The 20,955-nt window shown below is 42.6% G+C and overlaps 1 protein-coding gene across 1 annotated transcript in view; it reads right to left on the reverse strand.

The window, feature by feature from the left end:
- UGGT2 (UDP-glucose glycoprotein glucosyltransferase 2) overlaps nt 1–20,955 on the reverse strand; it is a 306,688-nt gene that overhangs the window by 222,941 nt on the left and 62,792 nt on the right. Inside the window, exon 8 of the mRNA XM_084618017.1 lies at nt 16,614–16,714. Coding sequence (XP_084474143.1) covers nt 16,614–16,714 — 101 coding nt within the window. The remainder of the gene's footprint in view (nt 1–16,613; nt 16,715–20,955) is intronic.

Consider the following 20,955-nt stretch of genomic DNA (forward strand, 5'->3'; position numbering starts at 1 on the left):
GTTCCACAGGTTGACTGTGCACTAAGTGAAGAAGAACTTCCTTTTATTTGTTTTAAACCTGCTACCCATTAATTAATTAATTAACTAACTAACTAGGTGGCCCCTAGTTCTTATATTATAGGAACAAGTAAATAACTTTTCCTTATTCACTTTCTTCATACCACTCATGATTTTATAGACCTCCATCATATCCTCCCTTAGTCTCCTCTTTTCCAAGCTGAAAAGTCCTAGCCTCTTTAATCTCTCCTCATATGGGACCCGTTCAAAACCCCTAATCATTTTAGTTTCCCTTTACTGAACCTTTTGTAATGCCAGTGTATCATTTTTGAGATGAGGGGACCACATCTGTACACAGTATTCAAGATGTGGGCGTACCATGGATTTATATAAGGGCAATAAGATATTCTCCATCTTATTCTCTATCCCTTTTTAAATGGTTCCTAATATCCCGTTTGCTTTTTTGACTGCCGCTGCACACTGCATGAATGTCTTCAGAGAACGATCCAAGATGACTCCAAGATCTTTCTCCTGATTAGTTGTAGCTAAATTAACCCCCATCATATTGTATGTATAGTTGGGGTTATTTTTTCCAATGTCCATTACTTTACGTTTATCCACATTACATTTCATTTGCCATTTTGTTGCCCAATCACTTAGTTCGTGAGATCTTTTTGAAGTTCTTCACAGTCTGCTTTGGTCTTAACTATCTTGAGCAGTTTCGTATCATCTGCAAACTTTGCCACCTCACCGTTTACACCTTTCTCCAGATCATTTATTAATAAGTTGAATAGGATTGGTCCTAGGACTGACCCTTGGGGAACACCTCTAGTTACCCCCTCTCCATTCTGAAAATTTACCATTTATTCCTACCCTTTGTTCCCTGTCTTTTAACCAGTTCTCAATCCATGAAAGGATCTTCCCTCTTCTCCCATGACAACTTAATTTACGTAAGAGCCTTTGGTGAGGGACCTTGTCATAGGCTTTCTGGAAATCTAAGTACACTATGTCCACTGGATCCCCCTTGTCCACATGTTTGTTGACCCTCTCAAAGAACTCTAATAGATTAGTAAGACACGATCTCCCTTTACAGAAACCACGTTGACTTTTGCACAACAATTTATGTTCTTCTATGTGTCTAACAATTCTATTCTTTACTATTCTTTCAACTAAATTTGCCCAGTACTGACATTAGACTTACTGGTCTGTAATTGCCAGGATCACCTCTAGAGCCCTTCTTAAATATTGGCGTTACATTAGCTGTCTTCCAGTCATTAGGTACAGTAGCTGATTTAAAGGACAGGTTACAAACCATAGTTAATAGTTCCGCAATTTCACATTTGAGATCTTTCAGAACTCTTGGGTGAATGCCATCTGGTCCCGGTGACTTGTTCCTGTTAAGTTTCTCAATTAATTCCAAAACCTCCTCTAGTGATACTTCAATCTGTGACAATTCCTCAGATTTGTCACGTACAAAAGATGGCTCACATTTGGGAATCTCCCTAACATCCTCAGCTGTGAAGACTGAAGCAAAGAATTCATTTAGTTTCTCTGTGATGACTTTATCGTCTTTAAGTGCTCCTTTCATATCTCGATCGTCCAGGGGCCCCACTGATAGTTTAGCAGGCTTCCTGCTTCTGATGTACTTAAAAAACATTTTGTTATTACCTTTTGAGTTTTTGGCTAGGTATTCTTCAAAATCCTTTTTGGCTTTTCTTATTACATTTTTACATTTAATTTGGCAGTGTTTATGCTCCTTTCTATTTACCTCACTAGGATTTGACTTCCACTTTTTAAAAGATGCCTTTTTATCTCTCACTGCTTCTTTTACATGGCTGTTAGGCCATGGTGGCTCTTTTTTAGTTCTTTTACTGTGTTTTTTAATTTGGGGTATATATTTAAGTTGAGCCTCTGTTATGGTGTCTTTAAAAAGTGTCCATGCAGCTTGCAGGGATTTCACTCTAGTCACTGTACCTTTTAATTTCTGTTTCACTAACCTCCTCATTTTTGCATAGTTCCCCTTTCTGAAATTAAATGCCATAGTGTTGGGCTGTTGATGTGTTCTTCCCACCACAGGAATGTTAAATGTTCTTATATTATGGTCACTATTTCCAAGCGGTCCTGTTATAGTTACCTCTTGGACCAGATCCTGCGCTCCACTCAGGACTAGATCGAGAGTCGCCTCTCCCTTGTGGGTTCCTGTACCAGCTGCTCCAAGAAGCAGTCATTTAAAGTATCGAGAAATTTTGTCTCTGTATTTCGTCCTGAGGTGACATGTACCCAGTCATTATGGGGATAACTGAAATCCCCCACTATTACTGAGTTTTTTTATTTTGATAGCCTCTCTAATCTCCCTTAGCGTTTCATCGTCACTATCGCTGTCTTGGTCGGGTGGTCGATAATAGATCCCTACTGTTATATTCTTATTAGAGCATTAAATTACTATCCATAGAGATTCTATGGAACATATGGATTCACTCTACATTTTCTTTCACATATAGTGTTACTCCACCCCCCGCCCCAACCCCGCACGACCTGTTCTGTCCTTCTGATATATTTTGTACCCCAGAATGATTGTGTCCCATTGATTGTCCTCACTCCACCAGGTTTCTGTGATGCCTATTACATCAATATCCTCCTTTAACATGAGGCACTCTAGTTCATCCATCTTATTATTTAGACTTCTAGTATTTTTTTACAAGCACTTTAAAAACTTGTCACTGCTTATTTGTCTGTCCTTTTCTGATTTGTCAGATTCTTTATGTGAATGTTTCTCATCTGATCTGCCCCATACTTTATCCTCTTCCATCCCTTCCTCCTGACTAAAACCTAGAGAATCTCTATCAATAGACTCTCCTCTAAGAGAAGTCTTTGTCCAAACCACGTGCGCCTCTGCAGCAATTGGCTTTCCCCCATCTCTTAACTTTAAAAAGGTTGCAGAGCAGTTTTTAAACTAAGTGCCAGCAGTCTGGATCCACTTTGGTTTAGGTGGAGCCCATCCTTCCTGTATAGACTCCCCCATCCCAAAATTTTCCCCAGTTCCTAATAAATCTAAACCCCTCGTCTCTACATCATTGTCTCATCCACGCATTGAGACTCTGAAGCTTTGCCTACCTACCTGGCCCTGCACATGGAACTGGAAGCATTTCTGAGAATGCCACCATAGAGGTCCTGGATTGCAGTCTCTTTCCTAGCAGCCTAAATTTGGCCTCCAGGACGTCTCTCCTACCCTTCCCTACGTCACTGGTACCTACATGTACCACGACCACTGGCTCCTCCCCAGCACTACACATGAGTCTATCTAGATGCCTCTAGATGACTCTCAGATGTGATCCCTTGATCAGAGGGAGGAAAGACGGTGGCACAAGGGCCTAGTAGACACTGCTACCAAAGTTCTCTGATCAGGAACGCAGGGATGCTACTCAAGAAGAAAGACATTTCTTAGCACAAAAATCATATAATATCAGACAACAAAGACAAATGAATGTGGGAGAAAGGGATATGATATACAAGAAGAATAATAAGGGATGTTAGGCATATGGCTTATTAGTTAACTTTTGGTTTGTTTTTTTTTTAAATTAAGGCAAACATGTTTAATTCATCTCTACCCAGCTTCCTCCCACAATTAAACCTCACGTTCCCTCCACAGCAATTCCCAGATTCAGTTCTACTGGCAATAAACCCTATCCCTCACATAAGATATGTAGTTCACTCACAAGATAAATAAAGAAATAGATAAGTGGATGAATTAACCAACTGGTTTCTTGCAGTTATGGATGAAGTGTGGCTTCAGGAGTGATTTAAATTAAAAGAGGAGAGATAGGCAAGAAGAGTTGTGGACCAATTAAGAAATATTACTGAACACTTTATAGAAGAAAAATAGCTCTGGACAATGAGATTTTGAGAAAAAACATTACTAACATTCTCATAACTCCTGTTTTTTGAGACATGTTGCAAGTGTCCATATTCCACTGTAGGTATGTGTGTGCACAGGTGTTGAAGAGTTTTTACCCTTAGTGGTACCTGTTGGGGCAGCCTGAGCGTTCTCTGCTGTCTCATGCACACTGCACATGCATAAAGGACTGAGACAGCTATGAAACCATTCAGTTCCCTCCTACCCCAACGGCTCCAACAGAGAAGAGAATAAGGCTGGGTCATGGGATGGACATGTGCAACACATTAAGAACAACACTTATGGAAAGGTTAACAACTGTTTTTCCTTCTTCTTCAAGTGATTGCAAGTGTTCATTCCACTTGTAGGTGACTCACAAGGTGGGTTTGGAGTCTATTTGAACAGGAACTTGTGATCCACGCGTCCTAATTTAGCATCTCTACTCTGTTGAGAGACTGTGTAGTGAGAGTCAAATGTGTGACATGATGATATAGTTTGCCGCTTTGCAAATGTCTAATACGGGTATCTGAGTCAGAAATGCAGCAGAGGCTGCTTGGGATCTAGATGAATGACCCAGTATTCTATCTGCTGGCTCCATGGTAGCCACCTGGTAAACACAGGCAAACACAACCAGATATCCATGAAGAAATCCTTCGCGTGGAAACCAGACTACCCTTCATTCTGTCTAAAAATGCAATAAACAAGGGAGACAAAGACTTAAAAAGATTAGTCCATTCCAGATAAAATGGTAACACTTTTCTAATGTCTACAGTGTGCAGTGTCTCCTCTCCCTTATTACTGTCAGGCTTTGGGAAGAAGGTTGATAAGAAAACTGCTTAGAGACATGAAAAGTAAGACCACTTTCATAAGAAAACTTGGATGGGGATGAAGGTAGATTTTATCTGCTTTTAAAAAAACATATATGGAAAACATATATGACACTAAATGCCCTCAATTCCCCGACTGGTCTGGCCACTACAATTACTTCTAAAAATGTTACCTTCACTGAAAGGTGCAACGGAGGCCAGGTCACTTGAAGCTCAAAGTGGACACCCATCAGCTTTGTTAAGACTAGATTCAGACTCCATGGAGGAACAGGGCTCTGTACATGAGGAAACAGTCTACCCAAACTCTTTAAAAACCTTACAGCCATCAGGTTGGGATAAGAAAAAGATCATTTACCCACAGACGAACGAAATACCAATATAGCTGCTAAGTGATCGAGCTAATCGCCAATCCTTGATGTTGTCAGATAAAAAACACAGGTCAGCACATGATGAATAGAAGCAAGAATAGGGGAGACCCCTTTTAGCCTCAATCAGATGGAAAACCTCTTCCACTCAGCAAAGTAAACTGTCCTAATTGATGGTTTTCTACTATTCAGCAGTATCTCATGCACCTCTCTGGATCAGCACTCCTCTGCTGATGTTAAACATGAAATCTCTAGGCTATCAGGTGAAGAGACTGAAGGTTGGGCTCGAGGAGGTGGCAGCAATGCTGTGAAACTAGGTCTGTGTGAAGTGGGAGTGATGTGTATAAGATGGGCCTTGTCCAATTTGACTTTGCACAGTTCTGGGCAGAAGAGGGTCAGGGGGATGCATACAGAGACCCTCTGAAAATGGCAGTAGAAAAGCATCCATCAATGAACCTGGGCTGTGTCCAGCTCTGAAGCAGAACAAGTGACATTTTGTGTTGTCCTTTGTTACAAATAGATCCATTTGGCAAGTTACCCAGAGCTGGAAAATGGACCTTGTTATAACTGGGTGAATGGACCACTCATCGTGATCAATAAACAATCTACTCAGGTGATCTGCCAGCGTACTCTGAGCCCCTGGGAGATTTCATAGATTCATAGATATTAAAGTCAGAAGGGACCATTATGATCATCTAGTCTGACTGCCTGCACAATGCAGGCCACAGAATCTCACCCACCCACTCCTGCAATAAACCTCTCACCTATGTCTGAGATATGGAAGCCCTCAGATCATGGTTTAAAGACTTCAAGGTGCAGAGAATCCTCCTGCAAGTGACCGGGGCCCCATGCTACAGAGGAAGGTGAAAAACCCCCAGGCCTCTTCCAATCTGTCCTGGAGGAAAATTCCTTCCTGACCCCAAATATGGCGATCAGCTGAACCCTGAGCATGTGGGCAAGATTCACCAGCCAGATACCCAGGAAAGAATTCTCTGTAGTAACTCAGATCCCACCCCATCTAACATCCCATCACAGGCCATTGGGACTATTTACCATGAATAGTTAAAGATCAATTAATTGCCAAAATCATGTTATCCCACGACCAGAAGTGACTATTCCCCTCTATTTGGCACTGGTGAGGCCACATCTGTAGTATTGCATCCAGTTTTGAGGCCCCCACTATAGAAAGGATGTGGACAAATTGGAGAGAGTCCAGTAGAGGGCAACAAAAATGAGTAGGGGGCTGGGGCACATGGCTTATGAGGAGACACTAGGGGAACTGGGCTTATTTAGTCTGCAGAAGAGAAAAATATGGGGGAATCTGATAGCAGCCTTCAACTACCTGAAGGGGGGGTTCCAAAGAGAATGGAGCTCAGCTGTTCTCAGTGGTGGGAGATGACAGAACAAGAAGCAATGGTCTCAAGTTGCAGTGTGGGAGGTCTAGGTTGGACATTAGGTAAAACTATTTCATGAGGAGGGTGGTGAAGCACTGGAATGGGTTACCTAGGGAAGTGGTGGAATCTCCATCCTCAGAGGTTTTTAAGGCCTGGCTTCACAAAGCTCTGGTTGGGATGATTTAGTTCGGGTTGGTCCTGCTCTGAGCAGGGGGTTGGACTAGATGACCTTCTGAAGTTTCATCCAACCCTAATCTTCTATGATTCTAGGATGTATCCCTCCTGATGAGACTGTTTAAATTGGGATATGTAGGATCCCACTTCAGAGTTTAATAAAGAAAAGGGTACTTCCTTGGACCATGGCAGTACCATACCCATCAGTACCAGTGAAGAAGGCTCAGACCTTGAAAAAAGAGGAACTAGGGATATAATCTGTGACTTTCCCCTAGACAGTGCTGCCTAATTGGAATCCTGATGGTTGAATTCGAGGGAGCTGTCTGGTGAGGAGGTGAAGATGCTGAAGGAGGTACCTTGGGTGCTGGTGCCATCTGAGTCTCTTGAACTGCTGGTGATGGTAGCACGAAGAGGTTTAACAACTCTCTCAAAGCCTCAAACACCTCAGAGGTAGACAGTAATAGGAAGACCCATGGTGTGAGGAGATGCCAATGGAGGTGTTTTGAAAGGCCTGCACTGGGCTCTGGCGTCAATGAACTTCCTGTTTAGAGGTGTGGCCTGGGTAGTGCTTGCTCTTTGAACACACTCCCAAGTCTTTAAAAGAGCTCACTCTTTTCACATGTTTCAATGATCCTGGTACCGGGTCCGACTTCTGATGTCTCTTCTTCAGCACTGGTGACACCGAGCTGCCCCTCGGTACTGGTCGTTCCAGAAATAGATGGTAGATTCTGGGGTGCTCAGTACCCTGACCGAGGTAGACTGTTCAGATGGAAGACGTAGCACCATTCCATCAGCAGATATTTTAATTTGGCTGTCCTTTTTTAGAATGAGGCTTAAAGCCCTGACAAATATCACATTTGTTGCTCATATGAGCCTCCCCCAAGCATTTTGAATGTTCAAGTGCTAAAATTTATTTTTCTTCAATATGTTTCTTTAACATCACCTTCTGCTGCCCAATCTATTTTAGCCTTAATGGAGAATGATCATTTGAAACACAATGCTCTAAATAGGAAAGCTCTTTTATTAAGTAAGCACACTTCTCCACAATACTCTTTTTCTGAAACAACCCATAACAAATGTTCTACTTTCTATTAAGCAAGTTTGAAACAAACACATAAATAAACTAAAACAATGATTTCCTACTGTAAATGTATCCTGAGTTGAAGATATTATGGGAATCCTAACAGGTAACTGATCAGGCAAGTGCTATTAATGTGAAAACAGAAAGACTTATTAATTCAGAAACAACTGATTTTCTCCAATTATAATGGCTAAACAGGCATATGCCTAACTAATTCTCTGATGGATGTTAAGATAATAGTGCTTGAAGATGAAGCTTTGTTGCTTCCCAGAAAGAACAATGTCAGCTCTTACTAATTTTCCATTCTTAAATAACTTTATCATGACAGATTTTATACAGCAGATGTGATGGATTTAGAGCTACTCTGTCATAATTTAATACTGTATGTTGGCCTGGTTATTGAGATATTTTCTGTATGAATATATTTGTTTAATACAACAGGAAGATGTCTGGGAAAACGGGCAGGAAGGGTGAGAATAACTTATGATAAGCCCCATCGCTCCACAAAAATTTGAGAGTTATTAAGGGATAATGTCAGGACTATTAGCTTTGAAGATTTTGCCTTGCCTCCAGCTAACCAAAAACGACTCTTTTGAGCAAGGACAGGTAAAGGCCTGTAAACACAAAATATCAACAGAACCTTGGCTGACTAAAGAAAGAACACGCTTTCAAAGGAGGAGGGTATCTGTTCAGGGGAACTACACTGACGCCAGGTCTACACTACAAAATTATATCGACCTAATTTAAACATCGGCATACAGCCACCACAGTTATTAACTCACTTGTGTGCATGCACACTTGGCTCCTTGTGTCAGTGATGCATGTCCTCACCAGGAGCACTTTATCAATTGTATTGTCAGTGCGGTGAATTGTGAGTCAGTACCTGAAGTCTAATAACAGTCGATGCAAGCAACACAGTGTCTGACACTAAGCAACTGACACAGTCAACCTAAGTACATTGACCGTGACTCTATGCTGCTCGGGGAGGCGGTGTTACTAAACTGGAATAGAGAGGCACTTACGTCGGCAGGAGCCAAATTTAAGCCAAGACACTTCCACTTCCAGGCAGCTTACATCAACCTAACCGTGTAGCATAGACCAGGCCTCAGGCACACAATACCTCAGGCGTATCTGAAGGAGTTAGTCTGTCTAGATGAGATAGACATGCATGTAGACCGCTTTAAAATCTTCTCTCTACTGTTAAAATAAACAATACTTTGGTTATAAGAAGGCTGTCTGATCACCATATACCATTGGTCACAGATTCAGAAAGGGAAGAGCAGCAGGTACCTGAACTCAGTTGGACCTTCTGGATAAGAATGGTTGCTACAAGGTACTGTAGCCCAGGGCCAAGTCTAGTAGAGAGAGGGAGAACTGCAAAATTCCACTCCAGGTTAGATAAGCACAGGAGGCCGAACACCTGAAGAAATATGCTCAGAGAGATCATAAAGTGGTCAGAGGGGCAGTTAGCCCTGTAACTATCACAACAGGTTTTAATTCTTGCTTAGTAGCAATGCTCTGCATCTTTATATGAGAGACCTGGGTTTAATTCCTTCCTATTTATTTGTTCCTCACTTCAATTAAAAATAAGAATATTATCCTATCATCTGGCTGCTATGTGCTGCCATCTTGCAGAGCTAAAAAACAAAGCAGGGTTTGAGTCGGTCAGTATGTGGATGGGTAACCTCCAAAGTGGGAAAAAGGCTTTGGAGATTAGAACTCAAGCTATCTGGGCCAGCTGGCCTTATCTTCACTGTGCTACAAAGTTTGAACCTGGAAAGTAGCCTTTTCAAAGCCTTTACCCACTCACAAATATCAGCAAAATCCCTGTTTACCAAAGGGTTTGAGACCTTCAAACACACTGGATTATGATGTACGTGTATCTGCCAAAATGTGATGTGATATTTATAGTTAACATATTCCAGTTTTATCAAGCAACTATATTTCTCTACAGGGCTGTTTATTTTCATTCGAAAACACTCCTTTCTCTTGCTCACAAATCTGCCCTCCCCTCAAACACACATTTCCTTCTGGCCCAAATTTTACACATTTAGAGACTGATATTACAGTTGAAGAAGATAAGCTTTTTGTGCTTAGGGTGTTGTATGTTTTAAATCTGGCATATTCACAAACAATAAACTGTTAAACTATTTATCATTGTAGTAAAAGATAATTTATCAGCTATTATATAAAGCATACTGTACACACACATCCCTATTGTATAAACTTTAGAATCATGTAGAAAAAAATTCTAATCTTCTCTAAGCTTTACAGTCAACTTCTCACATTCTTAACATATGATAGGTGTGATAAAAGTAATAGATTATATGTTACAGTGACACTACCTCTGACCTACTCCTGCACAACATTACTAGAAACTGTAAGAGGGAAAACCACAGTTCTACAATGATTTATAATTCAAGCTGCATTTCAGCCATAAAATATCCTCCCATAGGTCATCAGTATGGAAGCTGCATAGAAATCAACTTCTTCACAGCTGTCCCTCCATTCTTTTTTGTAAGGAAGTTTTTAAATAGCTTGCGTTCTTTCATCTGATGTTCCATTTAAAAAATTATCAGTAAGACTTGCAATGGTTTTATTAAAAAAAACAAAAACAAAACAGCATTTATAAGAGACAGAACAGAACCTGAGATGTATTTCTCTGTATTTTATCTTGACCTGATGGTGAGGATGAAGTGTTATTTTCGGTCTGACTTCATATTTAAAAAAAAAAAGTTCAGAAACCAAGTTTACCAAATTAATACCTTAAATAAAACTGTAAGGCAGAAAGATAGGTCAATTTTATCTTTTGGAGATAGCTATAGTTTTCTATAGTGTAAAGTGATTGCAACATTCCTTTAGTTTATTACTACTAAAATAAGATCATCATGTGTATGCTGTTTGAAATAATACTAACCTTTCCATGAAAGGTGAACTCTTTAGAAAGGATGGGTTACTCACCTTGTAACGGGAGTTCTTCAAGATGTATTCGTGATGCTGTATAAAAGGGCACTACAGTACACTAGTGTGGTCACCACTTTTACAAAATTGGTGATAAATCTTATACAAAGTATGCCCTGTCAGGTATCATTGGAAAAGACAGGTTTCAAAGTAGCAGCTGTGTTAGTCTCCACTCGCAAAAAGAAAAGGAGTACTTGTGGCACCTTAGAGACTAACAAATTTATTTGAGCATCCGATGAAGTGAGCTATAGCTCACGAAAACTTATGCTCAAATAAATTTGTTAGTCGCTAAGATGCCACAAGTACTCCTTTTCTTACTCGAAAAGATGTGGTCTGCTGGACGTTACTATCTTGTTATAATGTGTGTATTGACATTGTGTACAAAATTATGAAATTTTGCTATATGCTTGTATTTCAAACATATTGTAAGTCTGAGAAATACCTGCAGATGAGCTCTCCAGGAAAGACAAAGAAACTGTAAACAAACACTCCTGATGGTCAGTCTCAGAGACATCTCATACAACAAATACTACACAGAAGATGCAGGCAAAAATTTGCAGTTTGAATGAAGTTGTCTCAGCCAGCAGGTAAGTGATGAACTCCCTGACCCCCTTTTCACAGCCAGAATTTTTTCCAGAAAAAGGGTCAAGATATAAACAGGGGAAAGAAAGACCCCTTGGTACCTCTTTCTTACCACGTCTGAACTGATGAACTCTAAAAAGGAAAATTTTGAACAAAGGACTAAGGCCCCCAATACAGTAACTCCTCACTTAACGTTGTAGTTATGTTCCTGAAAAATGCGACTTTAAGCAAAACGATGTTAAGCGAATCCAATTTCCCCATAAGAATTAATGTAAATGGGGTGGGGGGGATTAGGTTCCAGGGAATATATATATATTTTTTTGCCAGACAAAAGACTATATATAGTCTAAAAAAAATAGTCTAAAAAAAATTTCCCTGGAACCTAACCCCCCCACACACACACACCCACACACACAGAGTATAAGTTTTAAACAAACAATGTAATACTGTACACAGCAATGACTGTGAAGCTTGGTTGAGGTGGTGAAGTCAGAGGGTGGGATATTTCCCAGGTGATGCCTTACTGCTAAATGATGAACTAGCAATTGGCTGAGCCCTCAAGGGTTAACTCGTTGTTAATGTAGCTTCACACTCTACAAGGCAGCACAAATGGAGGGAGGGGAGACAGCATGGCAGACAGAGGCACAAACTATGTGTGTGTGTGGGATGTGCATTTCCCCTTTAAGTACACTGACCCCACTCTTACGTGCACTACCTTGTTAAGTTAATCAGCAAGCTGAGACCACAGCTGCTGCCTGGAAGCTCCCTCCATCCTGAACCCTGTCGTGTGTCCCCCTGCTCTATGGAAGATGGGGTAAGCAGGGTGCAGGAGCAGGGGGGAGGAGGACATCCTGACATTAGCCCAGCACTGGCCCCCGCCCCTGCACAGCAAGCAGGAGGCTCGGGAAGCAGCTTCAAGGCAGAGGGCAGGAGCAGCACATGGCAGTGGGGGGAGGGATAGCTGAACTGTCGGCAATTGATATCCTGCTGGGTAGCTGCCACACAGGGAACTTAGGGAAGTGGGGAGCTGATAGGGAGGCTGCCGGTCCACCCTGGTTCCAAGTCCCCAACAGCTAGCTCCAAAGAGCTGCTCTTCCTGCAAGCAGTGGACAAAGCAGGCGACTGCCAAATGACATTATAAGGGAGCATTGCACAACCTTAAATGAGCATGTTCCCTAACTGATCAGCAACATAACGATGAAACAACGTTAACCGGGACAACTTTAAGAGAGGAGTTACTGTACTATTTGGGCAAACCAGAGAGACTTATAGAAAACTAGCAGATATAACATCCCTGCTAGCATTTTGGATTTACAAACTTGAATTCATCTGTAATGTATTTTACCTGAATTTAACCTCCGAAATAACTCATCTTCTTTCTCAGTTAAGAAACTTTAGTTAGTTTACTAAAGTAATTGGCTGATAGCGTTATCTTTGGTGAGATATGAAGTGTACCTTCACCTCGGGTAAGTGTTGGCTCTTTGGAGCTGGGAGTAATCTAATGTGCGGTGACTTCTGGTTTTAACCTTTCATCACATAAGTCCAGTTGGTCTGGGTGGTATCATAGGCTGAAGTGTCTAAGGGGACTGATACTAGCTCCATGGGAAGCTAGTATAGTGAACCAGGAGCACACATTTATTGCTGGTTTGGTTAAATCTAACTATAGAATATACCACCAGTTTGGGAGTGTCTGCCCAGTTTTGACAGTCAGACCTGAGATTAGCTCTCTCAGTTGTGACTCATTCCAGACAGCATGGCAATGTTGTCCTTACGTGTAATGTACTTCAGGTTGCACATGCTATCCATATGCCTGGGACCACAGATTTTTCCTTAGCAGTGTCTATCTGGTCCACAGATGTGTCCCTGCTCTTCTCGCACTCCGTACTGAAGGAATAAAGACAGCTGCTATTTGAGTTCATTCTCTAGCTCTAAACCCCAGCAGGAGAAACCAGACAGTGAGGAAGGAGAGCGAGTGGTGCACTACACATAGGGAAAACACACTGAAGAACTCAAGTTACCACAAAGTGAATAGCCCATCCTTTTTCTTCAAGTGCTTCTCCCTATGTGCCGTGCACTTCAGGTGATTCACAAGTGGTCTCTCTGTCAAAAAGGTGGGTATCCGGAGTCCTATGTCACAAAAAGCTGCAGAACTGTTCTGCCCAAAGAGCCATTGAAGGCATCTCCTTGCACCAGTGCGTAGAGTCTAGCAAAACTGAACAGAGCTGCAGGTTGCTGCTCTGAAAATGTCAGAAACAGTATGTCTGTAAAGGAAGCTACCAATACTGCCTGAGCTCTTGTCAAGTGTGCTCTCACTTCAAAGTTCATCTCACAGAAGAGTAGGATGCTACCAAGATTCATTTTGACAGCCTCTGGGTAGAAATCTCCTTTTGTTTGTTCCAAAAATGATAGAAAGAGCTTATGAGACTTTTGAAATGATTTGTCCTTTCCAAATGCAAGGCAAGAGCCTTATGTACATCCAATGAGTGTCACACTACTACTTCTCTACGAGAGTGAGGTTTGGGATAGAACATAGTTAAGTGGATACTGTGGGTGATAAGAAAGTTCACCACCACCTTCTGGATGAACTTTGGATGCAGTTTCATGGATTCATGGATTCCAAGGCCAGAAGGGACCATCATGATCATCCCTCTCACCTCTTGCATAGCATCACTTCCCCAATAACTCCTGGAGCAAATCTTTTAGCAAAGCTTTCAATCTTGATTTGAAAATGATCAATGATGGAGAATGCACCACAACTCTAAATAAATTATTCCAATTGTTATTACTCTCGCTGTTAAAAATGCCTCCTCTGTGTGGAAAACTGTATGGAGGGGATCTACCATAAGCACCCCTAGCTCCCCAACTCTTCTGGACAATGGTTTACAACCCAAACTGCTAGCTTCATAGAAAGCAGTAGCAGAGAGCAGGTTACCAGAAGCTCAAAGAGAGACTTAGACAGGATTTAGGTTCAAGTCCCAGGTTTTGGCAGAAAAGCGAAGACTTTAATAATACACTTCTGCCTGAAGGGCCAATCTAGCCACCAGGTTTCCCATGTCAATCAGGACCTGGGACTGGTCTCTAATGCCCTGGGACACCTATAGGTGAAATCTGCTAATCTGTTTTAGACAGTAAAACCATATGATCTTCAACACTTGGCAGTTTGAGACCTGAAACTTCAGGCAGGCTAAGAAATATATCTTTCTCCCAACGAGGTCTACCCTCTTCACTTCTTTCTCAAGCAGCACAGACCTGGCCTGTCTCTGTCTGCTGTATTTGGTGGCCACTAACACTACCAATGAGTTAGGAGATGGCTAAGAGAATAGGTACTCTGACACCTGCACAGATTTGAAATACCTCTTTCAGCCCACATAGATATTGGTAGAACAATGGAAAAGTGTCTTGATGGGTTGAAGAATGGCCTTTTTAATGGAAGGGCCACTCTACTCAGTCCGAGCTATGAAGGATATCCAGCAATCTGTGCAGGGCTTCCTCTCTTCCAGCGGGATCTGTAGTGACTCTGTCCCCCTTTTAAGTTTGGAAGGCCTGACTCATCAGGACATCACATAGAGAAGGGGAGAACAAGGTCACTGGTTAGGTGTCCCTCTGTTCCTGTTGTTCCTCTTCCTCATGCTGCTGCTATTGTACATCTTGAGGAAGCGAAGATGCTCTTCCCCTTCTCTGGGAACCATGGATCTCCTTGGGTCCGAAGTCCCACAACATGGGTACATTCAGCGGTAGTCTCACGGATCTTCTGGGCCCCAGTACTATCCCTGCGGAATCACATAGCCTCTTGGTCCAGGGCCCCAGGGTGCTGGGTACCAACAGGTATAGGGAGAATACTTTTTCACATAGGAGTGGCATGAGATCCTGGAGATTCCTGACAGTCAGACTGGGCTCAATAACCTCAAGGGATCCCTTGGAGCATATTCTGGGGATGGGTGTCTCCCACAGCCCTTTTCTTACTCAGAGGATTTGGAAGCAGGGTTCAATGGGAGAGCTCTCAGTACTGGAGAAGGTGGTGATGACTTGCCTCTACTCATCAACAGTACCAGTGAAAGTCTGGCTCAAACCCTACTCAAAGACAGAGATAGAGAGGGGTACTGCATAGAGATTGGTACCAGTATTATGCTCTAGAGAATACTCGTGACTCCAATTCCGGGAGCACCATGAGACCCTCTGGTGCCAAGACACAATCCAGAATAGATGGGGTCATTTCCTTGACTCGAGCTGTTGAGTAGTAGGTGCCAGATTTGGCGGTACCAATGTGGTTGACTTGTGTGCCAAGGTATCAGTTCCAGTACCAGAGGGTGGTGCAGTTTTGCCCTTTGAAGAAACCCTGTTCCAGTCCCTCCAATTACCAGATGGTCCCACTCCTGAACATGAAGTTTCCTGATGACCTGGTACAGGATGGGGACTTCTACCTCTTCTGACAGGGCTTGGAAGGGAACTTTCCTTATTGTGCTAGTGGGAATGTTTATGTCTCCCTTCTCCCTGCCTGCCCTTGCTCTGCTCTCCTGAATCACTTGGAGCCAGGGGGAGGAGGGTGCAAGTCTTAGAACTGCTCTGGACCAGAGAAGAGGGGCCACTCTTACCTTCTTCAGGCAAGGGAGTCTTCTCAGCCACAGGTTTTTCCTGCCTTCATGAAGGAACCTTCGGAGTCAGAACCCACTCAGCTGCTTGGTTCTACTCCAGAAGGACATGAACATACTGCACCTAGAAGGGACATTAGTTTTCTCCAGGCAGTACACATGCGTTCTGATAGTATGTGACCTGGAAGGGCTTGTGACCAGCTTGTGATACAGCTTTTAAAGCTGGGGGTCATTGGCATACTCTTCCCACAAATGAAGAGAACCAGGTCTGGGGTGATGGGGTTTGTGTGCACGCGTATACAGATACCATTCCCAATGCAATTCTATGGGTGGTTCCAAGAATTAGGGAACCAAACCCGTACAACTATCTCATAACTAATTAACTATAAAATAATAAAACTATTTACAGAGAAATGCTACAAAGTCAGCATGAACCCTGAAGCTCCCAAGAGCAGTAAGGAGGAACCTTATTGCAGACCAGCAGCTCCCTTCATTTCCATAGTACAGAGCCTGAGGTGGCAGATGTGTAGGCATGGACCAGATGCACACTGCTCGGGAAATATCTCCAGGTCCTGGGATGCATGTGCAACCTAAAGTCCATCACACATAGGGACAAGCACTTGAAGAATAAAAGTAGTTTTTGGTATAGTTTTTATAATCACCAATACAGCAAAGAAGAATTAAACAAAATGAGTGTCAATGCACAAACAAACAAAAACAAACAAACAAACATAGCACACTAAATATATACCTTGTAGCTCCCAGACCTTCAGCGGTTCCAAGTTATTAGTACTTTCAATTAGGTGTTTTCTGAACTCCTTCAGATTATCTTTAAGGTCAGGATACATCTGTCTAGATCAAAACATTAAAAAAAAATCAAATTACCTCCTTCCATCACATACAAAACTGTTTACAGTTTTATCTTGCTTCTGTATTTAAGGTAACAAACAAGAATTTAACACTTCTATAAACAGAGATGAGGATTTATGAATGCAGCCACAATTTAAGGCCTCATCCTGAGAATGCTTTAAACACCCACAGCTTCTATTCATGATTTCAAGGAGAACTGAAATTACTCAGTAATTCTCTAGGTCAGACCCTAAATAAACTGATGGGTTATCTGAACCTAATTTAGGTTTCTAACAAATAGACAAAATGATATTGTATATGAAATGAACTTTGCTTTAAGTGTATTAAGGGTCTGGCAAATGATCACAAATTTAGAGGATTTAATGCAAACATGGGGCCATGTGCATTCGTGAGTAACTCAACTACCTTCCATGGAGTTACATGAGGGTTGTATTTTGCACATGTTCTTAAACTATTTTCACCAGTCACCTCCCAAAATGTATTATATATTAGAAGGTCACACACTTTGTTGCTTCTGCAGCCTGGATCATGTTTCATATACCAGGGGTTCCTTCCACTCCCCCATTCATGCTCAGAAGCTCCCTCTGTGCCACCCTTCTACCACCCTCTGTTTCAGGGACTCCCTGCAATCTCCCTCCCCATGACAGGGCCTCTGTGTGTTCCCCATTCCTACCCCCATTGCAAGGTCCCTCATTTTTCCCCACTCATGTCAGGGGCTCTGGGGGCCTCCCATTCCCTCTGCATGCCATAGGCCATCCCCCTCCATTCCAGGACTATTGTGCTCCCCATATTCCCTCCTTCCCCACTATTCTCTTCCCTCTACATGTCAGAGGCAGCTCTATGTGCCCCCTACCCCCCTGTATGGTAGGGTACCCAATTCCTACCCCTATCCCAGGGCCAATATGCTTCTGTATTCCACCGCATACTAGGTCCCCATTTCCTCCTGCCAGGAGTTCTGTATGACCCTACCACTTCCCACATGTCAGCAGCTCTGTGGTGCCCCTCCTTTTTCTCCTTTGTTTTTTTTTATTTTATTTTAACCAAAATCAATAGGGTTCTGCTCACGAATGTCTAGAAAATTCCCTGAAATGCATGAATTGATTGGATAGGGGGTTCAAAAGTTATTACATTATATCCAAACAGAGAAATGCCATCAAGTTGAGTCTAAGTCCTCAAAATTTCCACCAATTAAAGAGAAATTCTGCTCTCTAAACACATGTACACCCCTTTCACAGCACGTCACAATACTAGTTGTATATTTTTGATCATTTTGGCAATGTTCAAATACAGCAGTGATAAGCACATTATAAATACTTATGACTTGTCTACACAACAAGCTGGTGTGCTGCAGATTTACACTCTGGCTTGCAGCACAGTAACTTGCTGTGTAGACAAGCCCTTAGATAAAACTAAATAGAGAGGTGGACAGAGAGACTGACATTCACTTCAGTGGAACCTGTTTGAAGTACAAGAATAGCATTTGGCCCATGCTGTCAATGGAATTCCTAACTTTAAAAGTTGTTCAGCAATTAGTTCAGCTTTTCAATATCACAGCAATAAGAACCAAACCAATTATAAAAAATACCTACTGAAGCCAGTGGATACTGACCCCAGTTACGTAACAAGGGTATTAACTTCTTGTAACCCCTACCATGTCACATGATGGGCCACAAAATAAAAATTTTTATCAGTTCATTTCATCCTTCATTACATGATACCAGAAATAAACTAAATCTCAAACAATAATGCTGCAAATGAAGCCACCTGAATCCTTTGGTCTAGAAGGGCCTGGGCAACCTTGCAGAAAATTGAAGAAGAAAGTTGCAGTATTTCCAAATTCTCCTGGAGGCAAGAGGCATTAAACATAAATCCAGGAGACTGATTTCCTCCACACATCTACATGTGGCAGGTCCAGAGATACTTCCAATCTAAAACTCATTCCAACAGGAGCAGGAAGGAGAATACAAACTAGTAGATTATATCATTCAGAAATTTCAAGAACACTTTATCTCAATCAAAAATTTCACTTGTGCAGGACATATTTTCTTTATAAACTACCATAGGAAACCATAAATCATTAGATTAAAGGCCTACTTAATAAATCTAAGTCATGTGAATTTGAACAGTTAACAGGTGCAATAATTATAGAGTAAATTATTGGTGGTATATTGACAGCTATGTCAAAACAAAATGATTACTAGAAATGGATTTGAGCTTGCAAAGAATAATGGATATTTGTAGGTCTAGTGAAAGCTGCCTCCCAAATAAAAGTGATAGCAAGCAGGAAAAGGTAACAAGATATACAGACAAAATAAAAGGATAACTGCAGAGACTAAGTTTATAATAAATGAGGCAATCAAAATGCGATGCATATGAGATAAAGGGTAGATCCACACTTACGGCAATGTGTACAGTACAAACACTGAATGCCAACTAGCACGGGCATAACAGCACTGTGGATGGCGAGGTACTGCTTAGCAGAGTAGAGTGCACTACACATCAGAAGCCTACGCTGTATATCCTATATGGGTCTCTACATACCTAAGCAACGTCTCCCATGTCTACTTTGCTATCTTTGGCAGTGTAGTGTTCTGCTGCCTTCCCACTCCTCGAGCTTTTTCTCGCTACAGTCAAAGACTGTCACTAGGGAAAGGCTCTGGCAGTGGGGATTATGACAGAGTGCTGGGCAACAGCTGCTGATCCAACACTCTGGTCACTGCAACTCTAATTAGTTGTTCTAGAGTAGACCTGATTAAGGCCTGGTCTACATCACAGAGTTAGGTTGACATAAGGCAGCTTATGTTAACCTCACTCTGTAAGCATCTACACTAAAGCTCCCACTGATGTAAGTCACCATTACATCAACTTAACTTCACGTCCATGAGTAATCAATGTAGTTAGGGCAACGCAGTATCCATGAGATGCTATGTCCTGAGGTTGGGAGTTCCACGACCACCACTCCCAAGAGGAGAAGGCGGGTGGTGGTGGTCGGGGACTCTCTCCTCCGGGGGACTGAGTCATCTATCTGCCGCCCTGACCGGGAAAACCGAGAAGTCTGCTGCTTGCCAGGGGCTAAGATTCACGATGTGACGGAGAGACTGCCGAGACTCATCAAGCCCTCGGATCGCTACCCCTTCCTGCTTCTCCACGTGGGCACCAATGATACTGCCAAAAATTACCTTGACCGGATCACTGCGGACTATGTGGCTCTAGGAAGAAGGATAAAGGAGTTGGAGGCGCAAGTGGTGTTCTCGTCCATCCTCCCCGTGGAAGGAAAAGGCCTAGGTAGGGACCGTCGAATCGTGGAAGTCAACGAATGGCTACGCAGGTGGTGTCGGAGAGAAGGCTTTGGATTCTTTGACCATGGGATGGTGTTCCATGAAGGAGGAGTGCTGAGCAGAGACGGGCTCCATCTTACGAAGAGAGGGAAGAGCATCTTTGCCAGCAGGCTGGCTAACCTAGTGAGGAGGGCTTTAAACTAGGTTCACCGGGGGAAGGAGACCAAAGCCCTTAGGTAAGTGGGAAAGCGGGATACCGGGAGGAAGCACAGGCAGGAATGTCTCTGAGGGGAGTGCTCCTGCCTCATACTGGGAATGAGGGGCGATCAACAGGTTATCTCAAGTGCTTATATACAAATGCACAAAGCCTTGGAAACAAGCAGGGAGAACTGGAGGTCCTGGTGATGTCAAGGAACTATGACGTGATCGGAATAACAGAGACTTGGTGGGATAACTCACATGACTGGAGTACTGTCATGGATGGTTATAAACTGTTCAGGAAGGACAGGCAGGGCAGAAAAGGTGGGGGAGTAGCACTGTATGTAAGGGAGCAGTATGACTGCTCAGAGCTCCGGTACGAAACTGCAGAAAAACCTGAGTGTCTCTGGATTAAGTTTAGAAGTGTGTGCAACAAGACTGATGTAGTGGTGGGAGTCTGCTATAGACCACCGGACCAGGGGGATGAGGTAGATGAGGCTTTCTTCCGGCAGCTCACAGAAGCTACTAGATCGCATGCCCTGATTCTCAAGGGTGACTTTAATTTTCCTGATATCTGCTGGGAGAGCAATACAGCGGTGCATAGACAATCCAGGAAGTTTTTGGAAAGCGTAGGGGACAATTTCCTGGCGCAAGTGATAGAGGAGCCAACTAGGGGGGGCGTTTTTCTTGACCTGCTGCTCACAAACCGGGTAGAATTAGTGGGGGAAGCAATAGTGGATGGGAATC

This window comes from Lepidochelys olivacea, assembly GCF_965140295.1.
Source record: "Lepidochelys olivacea isolate rLepOli2 genome assembly, chromosome: 1".
Lineage (NCBI taxonomy): Eukaryota > Metazoa > Chordata > Testudines > Cheloniidae > Lepidochelys > Lepidochelys olivacea.